This window comes from Trichechus manatus, unplaced genomic scaffold, assembly GCF_000243295.1.
Source record: "Trichechus manatus latirostris isolate Lorelei unplaced genomic scaffold, TriManLat1.0 scaffold00020, whole genome shotgun sequence".
Taxonomy (NCBI): Eukaryota; Metazoa; Chordata; class Mammalia; order Sirenia; family Trichechidae; genus Trichechus; species Trichechus manatus.
In genome coordinates, this window is record NW_004443956.1 from 9,842,040 (window position 1) to 9,860,963 (window position 18,924).

The 18,924-nt window shown below is 39.2% G+C and overlaps 1 protein-coding gene across 2 annotated transcripts in view; it reads right to left on the reverse strand.

Annotated features, from left to right (window-relative positions):
• TAFA1 (TAFA chemokine like family member 1) overlaps window positions 1-12,355 on the reverse strand; it is a 659,101-nt gene extending 646,746 nt beyond the window's left edge. The window contains exons 1-2 of one of the 2 annotated variants that reach the window (XM_004372725.1): window positions 11,872-12,355; window positions 9,812-9,932 (exon numbers count right to left, since the gene is read on the reverse strand). In XM_004372725.1, coding sequence (XP_004372782.1) covers window positions 9,812-9,929 — 118 coding nt within the window. In that variant the 5' untranslated portion in view covers window positions 9,930-9,932; window positions 11,872-12,355. Of the gene's footprint in view, window positions 1-9,811; window positions 10,331-11,871 lie in introns of those variants that run through there. The other variant, XM_004372726.1, reaches the window with a different exon arrangement.
• Between the last annotated feature and the right edge of the window lie 6,569 nt (window positions 12,356-18,924).

The following is an 18,924-nucleotide window of genomic DNA, read 5'->3' on the forward strand; positions in this document are numbered from 1 at the left end:
TTCTGCCTCTGATTTCCCGTGTCCATTCAACCAGCTCCTGACCGTCTCTGCCTTCTCATCTCACCTCCGGACAGAAGCTGCCCATTTAGTTTCATGTATCTACTTGGGCTAAGAAGCATACTCTTCACAAGTATCATTTTATGTCCCATAGTCCAGTCTAATCTTTGTCTGAAGAGTTGGCCTCTGGAATAGTTTTAGTTCTGGGTTGACAGTCCGGGGGCCATAATTTCTGGGGTTCCTCCAGTCTCAGTCAGACCAAAAAAACGCTTAAAGTGGTGCTTTTCCACTGGTATTTGCATTTTAAAGGTTACAAATTACTTTCCTGGCTAAAGCCCAGTTGATCAACAAATACATACATTGAATTTAAAAAAAAAAACAAAAACACAACTTGTTGCCATTGAGTTGATTCTGATTCATGGCAACTCCATTTGTTTCAAAGCAGAACTGCTGCATAGGGTTTTCTAGGCTGTAGTCTTTATGGAAGCAATCACCAGGCCTCTCTTCTGCAGTGCTCCTGGATAGGTTCAAACCACTAACCTTTAGGTTAGCGGTCAAGCACATACCACTGGTACCACCCAGGGACCATCTATATATACTGAGTTTTATTGTTGTTGTTTTTAAGTGCTTTCAAGTTGATTTTGACTCATAGCCACCCCATGTGACAGAGTAGAACTTTCCCATAGGATTTTCTAGGCTGTAATCTTTATGGGAGTAGATTGCCAGGTCTTTCTCCCTTGGAGCTGTTGGGTGGGTTTGAACTGCTATCTTTTTGGTTATTGAGTAGGAAGTATGACCTGTTGGCCCGCTGACTTTCATCCAGGGTATGCTATTAATTTCAAAAGCTCTGAAGTGCCTGCCCACCCCATCCTCCCCACCCCCCAGGTTGTGTGGTAGTTCATCTAAACCTGGGAACATTCTAGATTCACTTCAAAGCATATGACCCCATCAGTCCATTCTCCATGCACATGATAGGGAAATCAAGAAAATTCTTTGGATGTATACAAACTCAGTTAGCGTGGATTTATTCCAGGGTAAAATGGAAGCATGCCTAGAAGAGAAGATCTAGTAAAGATGCTATAAAGGTAGATAGAGGTAACCGCATCAGTTAGAACAATGGTCATGGCTGAGAACTTGGGGTTCTGCGGCAGGAGATCTCCCTCCCTCCCAGAGTCAGGGTGAGGTTTGACTTCACTCGTTTCTTGGATAGAGAAAAGATCTGCTTAATGACTTAGCAGACTGCTCAGCATTTCTATCTATCTGCTGAGAAAAAATCGCTATGATAATATCATTTCTCTTTTCTTTCTCCGAACCTTTATTACATGAAGTTGGTGAAGGAGGAAGAAATAGGTGGGCCAAGAGGGTTCCCTAAGTGCTTTGAGGACGTTATCTTTTCGGAATTAAGTTAGTTTATACAAATAGTTAGCAAAATAATTCATCTTCTCTTTACCCCAATGAAAGAAAAAAAAAATCACTTGTCTGGTGTTATTTTCTCTCTACTAGAAAGATGAAGTAGAATTTTTCCTTTATATAAAAAGATTTGGAAAGTAAAAGGCCTTCTCCTCTTTGCTAAGTGAAGCTTCCCTTTCAGTCTATCAAGACAGGGCCTGTAGTATTTTCTAGGCCTCTAGGAAAAAGCTCATACTGTGACTGAAAATCTTAGGGATTTAATCTTTGCCTACATTTGTAACTACATTCCCTGGATTATTTTGATTAATAGAATAGCTGCCAAATACAGAATAGAGTCAAATATCTAAGCAAAAATATTACACAGATACACATATACATATGTCATACTGACGATGTTTATATCACTCTTCATTTGAGATATCCCCAGATTATGCATGTACACTCACACACACACACACACACTCACAGATACATATACACCCATATATGCACACACATGCATTCACACACAAATAATATCAAATAAGGGAGGCTTGAAGATTCCACCAAAACATTCATTCCTTCTTTCCTTAATAATTTAACAAGTGTTTTTTGAGCACCTAAACCCTTTGCTAGAAAACCAAAGACACAAGAAAAATATTAGCCCAAAGGACTGAAGGACCACATGAACCACAGCCTCTACCACCCTTAGCCCAGCAGGACTAAATGGTGCCTAGCTATCACCACCAACCACCCTGACAGAGATTATAACCGGGAGTCCCAGACAGAGCAGGAGAAAAATGTAGAACAAAATTCAAATTAAAAAAAAAAAAAAAAAAGACCAGACCACTGGTCTGACAGAGACTAGAGGAACCCCCAAGACTATGGCTCCCGAACACCCTGCTCACTCAAAACTGAAGCCACGTCCGAAGCCCACTTTTCAGACAAAGATTAGACAGGCCTATAAAACAAAGACTAACACTACATGAGGAATGTGCTTCTCAGTTCAATCAAATAGACGAGACCAAATAGACAACTCCTGCCCAAAAGCAAGAGGAGAAGGCAGGAAGGGACAGGAAACCAGATGAATGGACTCAGGGAACCCAGGATGGAAAGGAGGAGAGCGCTGTCACATTGCGGGATTGCAACTGATGTCACAAAACAATTGGTGTAGAAATTATTGAATGAGAAACAAATCTGCACTACAAACTTTCACCTAAAGCACAATAAAATTTTTTTAAAAAAGAAAAAATAATAATAAACCATTGCCATCAAGTTGATTCTGACTCATAGCAACCCTACAGGACAGAGTAGAACCACCCTATAGGGTTTCCAAAGCTGTAATCTTTACAGGGGCAGATCGCCAGGTCTTCCTCCCTTAGAGCGGCTAGTGAACTTGAACTGCCAAACTTTTGGTTAGCAGCCACATGCTTGACCACTGCGCTAGCACCTACTGTATGTCAAGTACCATACCAGAGGTAAAAAAATGAATAGCACAGGATCCCACAGGTATCTTGGCCCACACTTTTCAACTTAAGTGATATTAATAGGCACTGTAAATGTTGCCCAAATAAAAAAATGTTCGGAAATTTTAGTTAAACAAAATCAGGCTTCTCGCCTGCAGATTTTTCCAGATCTCTCGTGCACTTACGTGCTTTGCAAATCTCCAAGAGAACATACCATGCAGAGCTTCCCCAATACTGTTCTCCAAGGAGCATCTTAGGGGCCAGTGTATTGTTAACTAGAATTTGGGAAATGCTGAACTAGACAGTTTATTGGATTCAGGCCCTTAGAAGAGAATTGGTCTCATGATATTCTCCTACTGAGTATACTCTTTTCCCTTTTCTTAAACTGGAAACACTGTTGGATATAGTTCTAATTTTACCATTAAAACTCTCTATGGTTAATGTTTTAACCTTTTTATTAAAAAGCAATGTAGGCTCATATTAAAAATAGATCCAAATACAGAATGATAAGAAGTAAAAACTCAAAGTCATCCCAACCCTCTCACCAGATTTAACTACCACTGTATAAAATATGATTATATCCTCTCTGGCATTTTTCATGCATGTGAAAATAATATTTTTTTCTTCAAAATTGTTTTGAAGCGGAGTATTCCAATAAGTATTTTCTTCGTTCAGCAATGTACCGTGGATGTTTTTCCACACCAGTACATACAAACATATCTTGTTCTTTGCAACAGATACAGGCACTTCTCTGGGTTACAGACAATTCGTACTGTACTTGCCCTTTAATATGATGTAAATTTGCCCACACTTTGAAACAATTGAACCAACCCCTATTCGCAAGAAATTCTTCCTCACAATCATCTTCATTGAAAATCAGGGCTTTGAACTGGTACATTCTGGAGTTCCAACCCTTGCTGAGAATTTGTACTTCTAACAAGTTCCCTGCTGAGAATTTGCATTCCCACCCCAGATATACTAATCAGAATCTACAGTTTAACAAGATCCTCAGGTGATTCTTATGTATAACTTCCTGGGACTTGTTAGTTTCTGTTCCAACTTACCTACAAATTCAACTTAAAGATTTAAAGACACATGAACGGATCTTGTTCACAACCCGGGGAGTGCCTGTACATCAGATCCCATTGTGAGGATGTACAATGACTTACTTTTCCAATCCTCTCTTGATGGAAATGCACATTCTCTCCAATTTTTTGCCATTAAAACAGTGTTGCAATGACTGTACTTTAGCATTCAACTTTTTGTACTTGCCCAATCATTCCCTTAGGATGAACATCTAGATGGAATTGTTGTGTCAAAGATTTGAACATTTTACATTTTGGGAGACATTGACAAATTGCTTTCAAAAAATGGTATACAAATTTATACACTCCCACTTGGAGATTTTTTACAGAGTTCAAAATTGAAAGAATTTAAGAAAGAAAGTTTAAATTGTCATTTTTAATGAGATTTAAGAAAGCAACAATTGAAGGCTAATGTTCATTTGTGCCACTTCTAAATATTTTCATTAACAGTGAGGTATAACAGCTATTTTCCAGTTCTTAACTATTAATTTATGCTATATACTCGAGCTCACATAAGTAACAGTCTATATAGCATTATAGTAATTCTCTTATAAGCTCATACGATCAACAGGAAATATTATTTAGTTGCATCTCTACTTGGCTTTCAAATTTTAGAGTCTTAACAAATACCCATAGCTGCACTCTGGCCCGGAGACTAGGTCAATATCATCAGATGATCAATGGATTATCACTAGCACCAGTGTACATGCAAATAACAACCTGTCTGCTCTAATCCTGAGGCCAATTCACTACACTTAGTAACCTAGCACTGGTATGCATTCTTAAAAAGCCAATATGCAATCACCGTTTTTCCCACTATTTCTTCCATATTACATAAACAGCTCTTCATTGTAATGTACCATGGTATTCAAATGTATATTCCTTAAGCAGCTTTCAGTAAAGTACTACTGAACAGTAAAATAAAAATAAGTGTAAGACACACAAGAATGTTCTTTAATATTTTAACAAAAAAATCACACTTTAAAATGAATGGTGATATTCCGTGTGTAATAAGTAAGTCATAAATGAATACTGCTAACATGCCTAGTTTGCTTAATATAGCTTTAAATCAGGCCAAGTATAAATTACATAGAAAACTCTATTCAGAGTAATCCTTTTATATATCATTTCCATATACTCCTGTCAATAACACAGCAGTGACTCAAGAATAAATGATTCATTAGGCATTTATAACTCCTTGTAATTTATCTATATAATTTTAAATTGCTAAAGAATCCTAAGGATCTCCTCTCTCTAAAGTATTTTGAGATGATCCATATTTTATTAAGTTTTCAAGGACACCACCACCTCCCCCCACAGACACTCAAAATTAAGTAACCATTAAAAGTGGTGTCATAATTCATATATCTATAGTGGGGGGAGGGTGAGACTAATCCTAAATTAGAAAGTTACATTTACCAAACAAGTCGTCCTTTCTTACCTGTTACACAAAAAGTGATGAATACAAAGTATTGAAGCTGTCTATTTTAATTATCTGAAACAATGGAACACCACTCTTGACTTTTCATTTTTTAGTCTCTTTTTTAAATTAAGTGTCTTCCCCCTAGCTTTACTATTTAAAAAAAAAAAAAAGGATGCACAAGTATTCTTCAGGTTGTTATGATAATTTCTACACCATTCCCAAAATAAAAACGTGACCTCGCCAAACATTAAATTACAAATCTGTTAATCTATAGCACATTTTACTCATTTGTGTGATTTTAAAATCCACTTTCATTCGATTGACTGTTTTAATCTCCCTTAACTAGTGAGTATCTGGAAATAAATGGCGTGTTCCTAATACCACAAATATGAAAAATAGAGGGTACTTAGGGACTGCAGGGAAATACATTAAAATCAGTCCGTTTTCTCGTTAGCATATTCTCATTCTGTTTGTGTACAAACCCACTGCACTGAGAAGACAGATCACGAACTCACAGCCCTGCAAAAACATGCTCCCGATTTTGTGTTCTGACAGTGGAAATTGGCCCAAATCTCTAGCCATTTCCCCTGAAGGCCCCTGGCTGGCCGTGCCATCCAGGTGCGGCACAGTCTGAACGAGGGGAACATCGAGTCAAATTCCACTCATCTGTCAGTGTAGTGGATTATTTCTTGAGAGACTGAAATTGGCTGCTCGCAATCGAAGCACCATCAATCTTCCTCGCGCAGGGGCCGGCAAGTGGGGGGCCAGCCTTTCCTAAGTAGGTGAGGAGGCAGCTGTAAAGCCTTCACTCTCCCTCCGTTCAGGGCTCTGAGTGAAAGATTTGTCATTTTTCACATTTCCCAGATACTTGGTATGCACGTGGTGTTTGCCTGCTCCTGCCTTATGAAAGAGGCGATTTTTCAAGCTTAGGCAAATGTGGCAAAGCCCAGGGTCTGCCTGTGTCTCATTTTTTCTCATCATGTCACTTGTTTTAACCGATTTGAGAAAATGAGATTATGTTTTTTTTCCTTTTTGCTCATATATCCAGACATATATTTATTTATTTGCTTATTTAGGGGTGGATTGTCACAGATAACTGGCCCTGATTTCTCTCGTTTTCATACACATTTCATTAGTGTCCCCGAAGATTTAAGACCCACAAAGGAAAATATCCCAACTCTCATCAAAAAAGGCATATATTCACCCTTAAAATCAAAACAGAAGATTGTATTAAGGAGTCTGACTGGAATAATCTAGAATACTGCTGTGACCAAGATCTATCACTTTAATCTCTGCCACTATTGTAGAAAAACCAAGACAGGTGAATAAATGTTTTACACAGAACCACTGGACGTTCAGCTTAGTATCATTTTACTCTTTCTGCAGCTAGAGAGGGGTAGTTATAGCTTCTTCATGTCATCAATGAAGCAGAAATGGGTCTCAAATGTGTAAGCACTTGGGGTTAAACCTGGTTTCAGTGCTGCGGTTTCTTGAGGTGTTTGATGTACAGATGGACCACACGCTGGTGATAATAAGCAATTTCTAAGGGTAGGCAATGGAGAAAACAAATATTGAGTTTAATTTCAGTCAAACTCTATTGATCTATTTCTCAGTTGAAAATTGTTTTAATGATAAACCTTATCTTCACATATAGGCATGACTTTACTTATTACATGCAATGTAGCCAGAACCCTTCACCAAAAATCATGTACTAACTAACTATAGTGTTGCTATGAGTTGGAATCAACTCAATGGCAACGGGTTAATAGAGACAATATATGTTAAAGCTCATTGCAAACTCTGCTCTATTTCTTGCTTATATGCATAAAACCAAAACCAAACCCATTGCCGTCCAGTCGATTCCGACTCATAGCAACCCTACAGGACAGAGTAGAACTGCCCTATAGAGTTGTCAAGGAGTGCCTGGTGGATTCGAACTGCCAACCTTTTGGTTAACAGCTGTAGCTCTTAACCACTACACCACCAGGGTTTCCTCTTACATGCAGAAAGGGTAAAATAAGACAGCATTTGATGGTATATTCTAGTCATTACAGCACAGTTTACAAAAACAACAGCAATATGAAACAGAGTTTTTATCCTGGGTATGTGGTTTATTAGCTGTGTGAATAGCAAATATTTACGCACTCAACCTCCATGATATGCAAGTTTGTCATCTGTTAGGTGGGGACGTCAGTAATTGCCGATATTTTTGAAGAACTTTACAGTTCACAAGGCACTGCCATCATTACTTTATTTGCAGACCCGCAATATTCCCAGGTGGGGAATAGGACTCAGAGAAGTGAAGTGACTTGCCCAAGGTCATGGTACTAATGTTAAGCGACACTGAAGGTGGCTAGACTCAGGTCTTCTGACCCCCAGTCGTGACCTTTTTCGTTCCTCCTTCACTGCACACCACCATTCACCAGTATGCCGTGCCCACCTCTCAGAATGGATTTGCAGTTCAAATCAGTCCCTTATACAGACGTAACTTGAAAATTTTTCACAGTCTAGGTTTAGGATTCACACCTCCTCAAAGAGCGAGCTGGCATAATTATTCTGTGCATTATATCCTCCTGTGGGCATGGGTTCTGGCTATGAAATCAGACCGACCTGACATCCAAGGCAGCTACTAGCGGTGTGGTCTCAAGTCATCCAGCCCCTCGGAACTTCAGTTTCCTGGGCAAAAAGGGGGGAATTACACCCACCTGTTAACAAGGATTAAGCTAGACGATGTGAATTCACCCTGAGAGCAGCGTCTGAAACACTCAAAATTAATAGTTGTTTTTATTACGAATTCTTATTCTTGAGTATTACGATGAATGCAAACTCCCCGCGTTATTTGTATGGCTATGTAACAAGTCAAAGACGTTCTTCCCAGAACAGAGGGGTGATTAACTGATTGGAGGTAATGTTGGAATCTCAAAATTCACGTTTGTTTTTCCTCCACCTCAGCACTGAAGCCTCTGAATCTGGCGGTTCCCACTCCAGGCTCAGGACACTCCATGCACAAATACAAGCGCTCAGCAGCAGCAGAACGGTTCCCATGCCCACCTGCAGGGGCACCAGCGCCCCCTCGCCATCCCTTCCCGATCCAAGGCGTGGGGAATCCGAGGGCAAATAGGGCCGGGAGGTAGCCCCCAACAGCAGCCCCAAGCTCCGGCCGCTCCCCGCCCCTCATCCCGGACCGCCGGAGCTTCAGTAACGGGCAGGCTTGCGCGCTCCCTGCAGCCCGGTGCCGCCTGCGGAGAACCCCGGCTGCACCCGCGCTATTTTGACCCTGCCTCCAGCCTGGAAGCAGAGCCCCGGGAGGTGTTTCTGGAGGACTGTGCTGAAGAGCCAGGATTGGTGCCAGACTGGCTGCGGAGCCAGGAAAAGGCAAAGGCGGAGACACCGCACCGTGCAGCGGCGGCAGCCGCGCGGATGGGAAGCGGCCAGGCAGGGATTTGGAGGAGGCACACGGAGGACTAGGAGCATCTGAGAACTAGGAGCATCTGAGAACTAGGATCTGGAGCCTGGGCACAACTGGTCCCCAAGAGCCCGGACTCGGCTTCCGGGGACGGGGCGGGTGGGGCCGGTGAAGGTGGGGTGGAGTAAAAGGATGCAAAGGCGGAAGCGAAACAGAAAATGGAAGAAATCTTTCCGAGAACCAATGAAGGTAGGGGAACAGTAATGAACAAGCTGGCGAGGTAAAGGAGAGAAAAACCCATATTGAAGAGTGAGGCCATATGCTTTGACTGCAAAGATGAAGAAAGCAAAAATGCGTGCGGGACTGAAAATTCAATACACGGGGGGAAATTAAGCTAAAGCGAACTTGTCACCGAAACTGTCAAGAGAAATAAATAAACATATAAAAGCCACCGAGCATACTGGAAGAACAAAACGTGAAGGAAGGGAGAAAGGAAAGCAGGCAAATTAAACCACACAAGAAATAGTAAGTTACTTTTTAATTCTTTTTTCATTGACAACTTATTTCCAAAGTTTTGCGACCATCACCTCCACAGAACAGCCACATGCAGACAGGGATTGCAGCATCTATGCTAGGCACAAAGGCACCCCGGAATACACACACATTCTTTTTACCAACCACAAAGATCATATTTTGTCCCCCTCTGAAATATTCTGGAGTCTTGAAAGTTATCCCAGCTTCGCAGAATATTTTGCTACTAGCCAAAACATCCGAAAACAAATGGCGTTCTACTTTTCAAGGTGTGTTTGTGGGAGATGGGAAGACTCTTAGTGAAAAACCACCTCTTCCCAGAAGTTAACAGGAATAATTCCAAGGCGTTTTAGCATCCCCACTGCCCGCAAAGCATCCAGCCAACACTATGTCTTGGAATTCAAAGGCAAGCTGCCCACATTATAAGTGCTTTTTGTCACTTGCACTCAACCATCTGTTAAAGAGACATCGGTGAGACTGGAAGCGGCTGCAGTAGAGCCAGCGGCTGACTTACCTGGTCTGTGCAGGTGGTGCTGCTGGAAGGTGTGTTGCAGGGATCCCTGGCAGAGCAGCATTGCACAAGCACTTATCCACAAATACAGGACCCAGGACATCGCAGAGACCATTGCCATTCTCTAAAGAGAACATTAGACAGGGAGGATCATACCCAGCTTCAAGCCCCCAGCTCAGCCAGTCCCACTGAAGAAGGAAGGGAGGTCTCAGACGTCTTGTTCCTTTGATATTTTGCTGGCTAGAATTAATATTCCAGCAGAGGTCATGCCGTGAAGTGGGACTGAGGGAAATGCTCTCTAGGAGATCATAGATTAATCTTAGAAATTCTATAAAACAAAACTCTAAGGATTGCCAAAATACAAAAATAAAGTTTTTGACTATCAGGTAGTTTGAAACATTACCTGATAGTCTGAAATGCTGACTAAAAATCACGCTTTATACAATGATCTTTAAACTATAGTGATCCCAGGCATTGAAAAGCTGCATTCTCCTGTTCTCATTCTAACTTCATTGCAAGTCTGACATAAGCCTGGGAGGAAAGAGTGGGTTCTTTTTTTTTTTAAATTCTACAGTCATGAATTTTTAATCACAATGCTGTCTTCTAAACTAAGTAATCATTTCTCAGAGGCATGTTGTAATCCCCTGACAGAACCAGTCTTTTTGGCTGGACTTAAGATCAGAAAGAATTGTCTTCAGCCAGAATGAGTTTTAGAGGCAAGATCTATGCTTCTATTATAAAGCAAGCCATAATTTACAAGACTGCTTTTCTTCCTAAGATTCCATTGTGGCATTTGTTGTATACTGTTGATGAATATGCATATACAGGTGGTACATGTATTTTTGGATGAGCATATACCTTTTCTCAGGCACCGAAACTTTGACAGTCTTATCTGCACCTACAAGGATCTTAGGAGCTACAAGGCTCAACTGCGCTACATATTGTCCAATTTCTCAAACAACACCTTATGCTGCATTTCATATTGCCAAATTAATCAAACTTGAGGCATCTTCCTTATTCATCCAGTGTTAGGGAAGCAATTTCTATGCAAGAATCTAGTTAACTACATGCTTTTTTCTTAAGGAGAGAGGGCTTTGGAATCAAGATTGTTTCTGTCTTTTCTTTTCCACGGTCAAATCATACCCTTCAAGAATTTCAACTATACATTTAAAATCTACTAGTGACCTCCCAGTATGTCTCCTTTACTCATGAAAATTGGTACTCTTTCCATAATCATGACGTTCAGAAAGCAAAAATGTGCATTATATTCATGCACATAACAGAATAATTTATGGGTTTTAGGAGGGAGATGCAGTCTTTGAGAAGGGTTTTTAGGACTATAATAGATAAATGGTGACAACCATAATTAATGCAAAGTAGGAAAACATTATTTTCAACAGCATGGTGCCATTCATGCCCCAGTCTGTGATTCAGGTGGACCATTCACTTTGTAATTAGTTTCACTGCCCACTGTTTACTTTGTATACAACATACTTTGCCTCACTGTTTTGAGAACTATCAGTATAACATGGATGCATTCTCTTCAGTGGAGACAAACAGCAATACCCCTCCTGTGAATCCTGAAATGAAGTGCATTTTGGGACCATTTTTTTAGAATACCTTGCAAATTATAGAAAGACAAAAAACAAAGGCGACTGTGGCATGCATGGACTGGTTGTGAATTTCAGTTAAAACGTACTAGAAAGGAAACTTGAAAAACATCCTAGCACAATCAAAACTTGACAGTTTTTCAATGACGCTGCTTTCTCTTGCTTATTTCTTCACCCACATAGATCTTAGCACTCAAAAAGATTACTGTGACTTTACATTTGAAATATTTTCCTTCCTTTTTTTTCCTCTTCATTTAACTTTCTTTAATTCTCAGCATTATTTCCAAGGTTCCTGACTATCTCTCACCCCTCATTCTAGTTACCAAGAGGCTGTCTCTGTGTTAATAGGTGTTCCCCCCAAATAATGCATCCATCCTTACATAGTTCTCTAGGTATGACTGAATAGGTTTCAAATCTGTTTTCTGAGTCTTAAATCCTAAATAGGCTTCTTACCTGAAAAATCCAGCCAAGAGCAGAGAACTCTATTAGTGTTCATTGGAAAGATCTAACACTTTTTAAAATCCATCTGTGCCACAATACGAGATTTTTGAAAAACAGCTTCCCAATAATCTTCTTTATGAGGATTTAGAAAAAATTTTTTTTCCTCTCTTCCAATCCTATTTCCACAGTTAAGAAGACATCAGGGTTCATTCAGACTGTATTGTCAGAAAAGGAGCCAAGGTTTGAGAGGTGGAAACCTTGTCATTTTCACCTTTAAATCATTTCCTGGCGTCACCTCTGCCTGGCGAGACCTTTGAAGTGACGGTGAGATAATGTGTAGTTTTCTGATGAGATTTAGTTTATAGTCAGTGATGGACCATCCCCACTCCAGGGCGTTCGGGGCAGAGTAAGGCAGCCAAATGTAGGAGCAGGGCTGCTATACGGTGCTGTAAGTAGCAGTATTCTCTTTCAATATATCCCTCCTCTGTAAAGTATCACGTCTTAAAGTGACACTACCCTCTATTACAGCTACAGTGAATGGTAATACCTGGCCACTAACTCTTCCAAAACTCAAGCAGCGCTTTAACACTATATTGTCTGACATGCTATGTTAGAGCTTTTACTGATACCATTCGTTTGCCAAAAGAGGAACGAGGAAAGGAGAAACAAAAGAAAAAAAGCATTCTGCAAATTATCAACAATGGTAATGCGTATGAGACTTCTAACAGTAAATAGGAAAGTGAAATATGAGCGTTTCTTACCTCTTAATGTTCTTTTAACCAGTAAGTTAACCAACAATGTCATTGGATTTATACAAATTTAAGGCTTTCAGTTGTTTTGGCAGCTATGTCTGGGAATATGATACATCTGAAATGCAATATAAATGTTTATATGCATCAACCCAATAAAAACCTTCTAAGTCTTTTTTAAACATGTTTAATAAAGAGAAATATGTAATTTTCAACACTGAAGACTGGTTTTGATGAAGAAATATATTCAAAGCACTTTTTCTTTCCTAATTCCCTTCAAATAATCTGCTGGAAATGGTGGGAGACACTCAGTTATTCAATGTCTAGTTTCTAGTACTGTGGTTTGAACCTTTTTCTTCAGAAATATAGGGCAATTTTCCCTAAATATCAATGGTGCATGTAAGGTGATCTAGTTTTCATTTATAGATTGCACTAGCAATAATTCTCTGATATACACATTCGTAATTCCACAAATCGTAAAGTACCTACTATGTTTTACATGCTGGGGACAAAGCAGAGAACAAGATCAATGAGAGCTCCACCCTCACTGATCATGCTATCTACTCTTTTATGTCGTGAACCTCAATTTTCAACATCAAGATATTTCTCATAATTTTCCTTCCTCACACATCTTTTGAATTTCATCAGAATACTCTCTTGCTTTTCACAGGAATTATAAAGAAGGTTCAATTCTGCAAGCATCTGTGGAAGCCATTCTCCTTTCTCCTGTTATGCACAGGCAGAGAGTGAGGGGTGCTTCAGACTCATCAATCTTTCCCTCTGGTCTTGCACATTGCACAATACACACAAAATAGCTCTTTGTAACACAACAACCGTTCGTGAAACCTTACCACTAAGCACGTCAAGATAATAATAATAATGCTAATCTTGCAGTTAAAAATAAGAATGTCAAAGTTGTAGTTAATATTTCATGCTTCATTTCCATGGTTTATTATGGTTGTGTCAGTGAGTATACACAGAAAGTTTACACGGACTATTGCCGTGTCAAGACAAAAATAATAAGTTGTTGTTAGTTGCCGTCAAGTCAATTCCAACTCATGGTGACCCTATGTGTTACAGAGTAGAACTGCTCCAAAGGGTTTTCTTGAGTGTAACTTTAATGAAAGCAGATCGCCAGGCCTTTTCTTCCGCAGTACCAATGGGTGGGTTCAAACTGCCAACCTTTAGGTTAGTAGTTTGCGCCACCTAGAACCTTTAAGAAGAGCAGCAGCAGGAGCTAATTTCCATTGAAACTTCACCACATACTAGCACTTTTCTAAGTACATTGCTTGTAAAATATAACTTGATCCTTTTTACTCACTCATAAGGTAGGTATTATTATTATTCTCATTTCACAGACAGGAAACCTAAGATGGTATAAGGAGGTTACAGAACTTGCTCAAGGTAATACAGCTATTAAGTGTATTTCAAATGTATATGAAACTAAGCAGGTTTCAAACCCAATGGTGTGGCTCAAGAGCCCATCTCTTAAACACTTGGATAAAATGCTTAATGGAAAAACCAACAAAACAGTTAACCACTAAGTTTTCTTCTGTCCTTAATGTTAGGTAAGACTCAAAAAATTATTATTCATTCGACAGGTACACATTAAGCACATGCCAGGCATTTGAAATTTACAAGTGAGTAAGAGAGTCTTGCCCCATGATTGCTACTGTTCTTGTTTTTACTATGCTAATGAATTAAAATTAAAAGAAAATTCAGATTTGCTAATAAAGGCTACTATTTTGAAAAACTGTATTTTTTTTTTTATTTCTAGGGATTCAATTAAGGGTCAACACAGTTATTCAACTGTGCTTCAATTCATTTTCATAAATAGAAACACCTACTAATGGATTATGTTCAAGGTACTCAGCATTGTTGGGAATTAAAAAAAAAATGATAATAATAAAGACTAAAAGAAAATACTTGGTCTTTCAGGCTTATGTTACTTTCTATACATGTATATATCAGGACAAGAGCATCAGCATAGTTTCATTTATTTTTCTCCCAGATACCCTGCAGTCCATTGCATCTCAGCTATTGATCATTTGTCCTAACAGTATAAACATCAACAGATACTGGTCTTTAATGGACATTTCATCCTTTTCCCCAACTCAGAGCAAAACTACTAACACCTTTCAAAGAAGCCAAATCTTTCCTTCTTCTGGGAATGGTAGGATTACACTTCTTGACCACTTTATGGTTGGGTGGGCCACAAAGTTCTAGCCAATGAGGTTTCAGTACAACTGATGGCATCGTTTGAGACTGGAGCATTTAACTGTCAGTCAGTGTGACAACCTCCAGATCTCTCTTTGCTTCTGGAACAGGGACTAGCTGATCTAGCAGCCTGGATCCTGAGTGATTATAGTGAGTAGAGGACCTCCCTCCCCTCTACCAACCCATGATGGATTACACAGTGAGCACGAAATAGTTTTTTGTTTAATTTAGGGGTTATTTGTTACTGCAGTACACCCTAGTCTATCCTGGCTGATGAGAACTTTAACCTGTATTATCTATTCATTAATAGAATTCTTATGTCCCATGCACTGCCCCAGGCCCTGAAGAGATGGTGGTATATACATCAGACAAAGTTCCTGCCCACACAGAGTCCCCTGAAATAGAAATCCATTGGAGATTTTTGATCAGGGCAGTGATAAATCCAAACCATTGACTTTTGGAGTTGGAACCCCTTAGAGGTCTTGTAAGCCAGGAGTCAGAAGCTGATTGTTAATATGACCCCCGGTCATCTCTGTTCAGCCATTTGGTTATGCCTGAACAGTGTTTTAAAAGGCAACAAACTATAACACCACTAATCTAGCTCATCCAGTTTCATGAATTCAAGATACCCTAAGCATTTGGGTATTTAAACCACAATCGGAGCCAAACTACTAAAGATATACATCATAAACATGGTATATATGTATATGCATATTTGTGTATGTAAAAAAGAGAAAGAAAATTCTACTTATCAGAAGAATTCCTCCCATGGAGAAGCTGCTGTAAATCCAGAAGGCTTTATGAAGGTGCCTGGGGTGAGGTAAGGCACTCAGAACGCTTCAATAACCAAGACTATTCAGAAGCTGCACTGCATAACAAAAGGGGCAGGGTTGGGTACTGAGGATGTAGGAGCGTGGAAACCTAATTCTAGAGAGGAGACAAACGGTGGGGAAGAGAAGCAGAGATAGAGAGAAACCCATTAGAGACGCAGGAAGGGAAAGACTGAGGAGAACAGAAACGTCTGATGGGGATTTCTTAGTGGAAAACTGCATTCTGTGGTGGTATATGACTCCTCCCTCTGTCTCTCCAAATGGTTATAAAAGTCTTTAAAAAGAAAAAGAAAAAAAAACTCACATATACTTAGTGTGATTAAGTTACCTGGGAAACCGATTGAAGAGACTGATTCCTGCATCTTGGTCAAAATTATAACCAAAAAACCCAAAGCCATCTAGTCGATTTGGACTCATAGCGACCCTATACCATGTACTTACCTGAGGGCAGAAAAGCTTTATTCCCCTGATTACCACACTTTTCATTTCTTGGTATTCTAAATGAAATCTGTCCTTAATTTAGTTTAAGAACAAGCCACTTAATAATTTGGTAATTTTAACTCACAAATGTATGAAAAGAAATTGAGACATGCAAGATTTTATGTCTATACTTATTCCTAAATTGAAAAACAACTGAAGGAATTTAAATAAATTACATCTGGACTGAGAAACATGCCAAGTTTCAGTCCAATGCAAATTAAAGTGGCTTAGATGTAAATCATTTAAATCAGTTCTAAGTATTTCGTGAAATAACACATTTTGGTTATGATTTCACAACCCTGATATTTTTCTCCTTCCATTTCAATTGGCTAACAAAAATGGAGGCATATATGAAAAGATCATTGTCACTGGCACTGTAACCCATATGCCTTCTATAGCACTTAAGCTCGATTTCTCTTTTCTGTAGTTATTGGGGCTACTCAACAGTTGGTTGGCAATGCCTTATTTTAAATATCTGAGTATGTGAAGACAGTAGACCTTTTCTCTTGACTAAGTAATAATGTTACCCTATCTTTCTCCTATAGCCAAAAATGCATAAACAATTTGTATTATATAATTTTTTTTTCTAGAACTCATCTGAAATTTCCCCACCGATCATGAAGCCCTGCTACAGTGTCCCCCACCAGACACCTATCAATATACCTAAGCTTTCTCATTAGTTGGTTGTACTTTTGGGACCTATATGAAGTGTGTATAATTGACTTGTTTACTTTTCTATTTTGTACCCTGTCTTGTTTCAAAAGATATTTAAGTTAAAAGAGAGGGAAAAGATGATTAAGAGAAACTAAATGAAGCACAACTACAGTGACAACCAGAGAACAGGAATGGATAATGATGATGATGATATTATATTAATACCTTTTTTATCAATTGATTTATTATATGACAAGCACTGGACAGTACCTTTACATGCAGTGTTTCATTCAATACTAAAAAAAAAAAAATGCTACTAGGACCATATTATAATGATCTGTTTTATGAATTAAAAAAAGCAAAGTTCACAGAAATTAGTCATTAAACTAATGTCACTCCTTTAAGTAATGCTGAAGAGATATGGTTCAGATTCATCTTTGATTCCAGGGCCTAAGCTCTAAGCAACCAAATTCTAGGCAAGCAAAATTAGCAATAAACAATAAATTTTAAGTGATAAAGATGAGACAAAAGGCCGAGTTAGTAAAGTCAAATGACCCAGACATGAAGTTAATACATAAATGCACACTATCAAGTGAAACACAGAAAGCAGCAATTTGACTAAGCTTCCTAGCAGTGGATGTGAAGAAACGAACAATTACTTCCTTAAAATTTGCAGCATATACAAAGTAAAGACAACAAAAACGAACAAAAAATTACCATTCAAGAAAGAATAAAAACCACTGGTAGTAAGCAGAGAATAAGCAGAATTGGGACAGACTAAATCATAGTCTATGAAACCGGTGACACTCAATACTATAATTTTGTTCTCTGTACACAGAGAAGAACGTTCTCTGTAGAATGTTCAGAAAGGGGAAATACAAGATTTTTCTTCGGCCGGAAGAAAAGGTAACCTTCACGTAAGAGTCTCATTTTTCACCCCCAGCAGGCTATCTTTACAATTACTCTATCAACTATAATTCCTCATTGCTTATCTTGTCTGTTTTCCAGGCAGAAGAAAAAGAAAGAATAAGGTTATTTCTTTTGTTCTTCCACTTCTCATTTCTTTATTCTCCTTTTAGGAGGAAAAGAGAGTAGAAATCACAACAGCTTCACTTCTTTCTCTCTAACCAAACAAATAAATATACTGACTGAGTGGTCTCTTTATTTCAAGAATATAAACATATATTATAAGCCCATAAAATTCATGAAAATGACTGCTTTGGTAATAATAAAAACAATAGCATGATTTCTTTGGTTTATAAAGACTCTCAGATCCAAATGAATGCATAATCACTGTCAACCAAACCCACTCTGATCTAAGAAATGGCCCTTCACACTCTAAACTGTTTGAGTCAAAAAAAGAAGACTCTTGCTATCTCCCTGTCCATGAACTCCCACCTCCAATCAGTTACTGAAAAACAAAACCAAAGCCATTGCCATCGAGTTGATTCTGATTCATGGTGACCCCATGTGTTACAGAGTACAACTGTTCCATAGGATTTTCTTGGATGTAATCTTTAGGGAAGGAGTCTTGGTGACTCGATTGTTAAGCGCTGGGCTGCTAACCACAAAGTCAGCAGTTTGAACCCACCCAGCGGGTCCACTGGAGAAAAGACCTGGTGATCTGCTCCTGTAGAGATTACAGCCTATAAAGCCCCATGGTTTACTCTGTCACATGGGGTCGCTATGAGTCGATATAGACTCGACAGCACCTAACAACAACAACAATCATTACAGAAGCTGATTGCTAGGCGTTTCTTCCTCATTGTTGCTGGGTGGGTTTGAACCACCAACCTTAGGTTAGTAGTTGACACCGACCCCTTGCACAACTCACTAGCGCTTATTAATTCTACTTCCTGCCTATGCCTCAGATCCTCCCATTCTTTCCCTCTCCATTCACAACACCCTTGTCCAAGCTGCCATTATTTTTCACCTGACCTATGGCGATAGTTTCTTAACTAGTCCACTTGCCTTCAAGTGAAGTCCTCCCACCCATCTATTCCTCACGATGAAGCAAGAGGGATGTCTTTGAGACACAATGTTGCTCATGTCATTCATGCTATTTAAAAGCCTTTCAGTGGTTTCCCACAGAGCTTAAAATAAAGTCCAAGTTAATGGCCATGGCTGACAAGGCT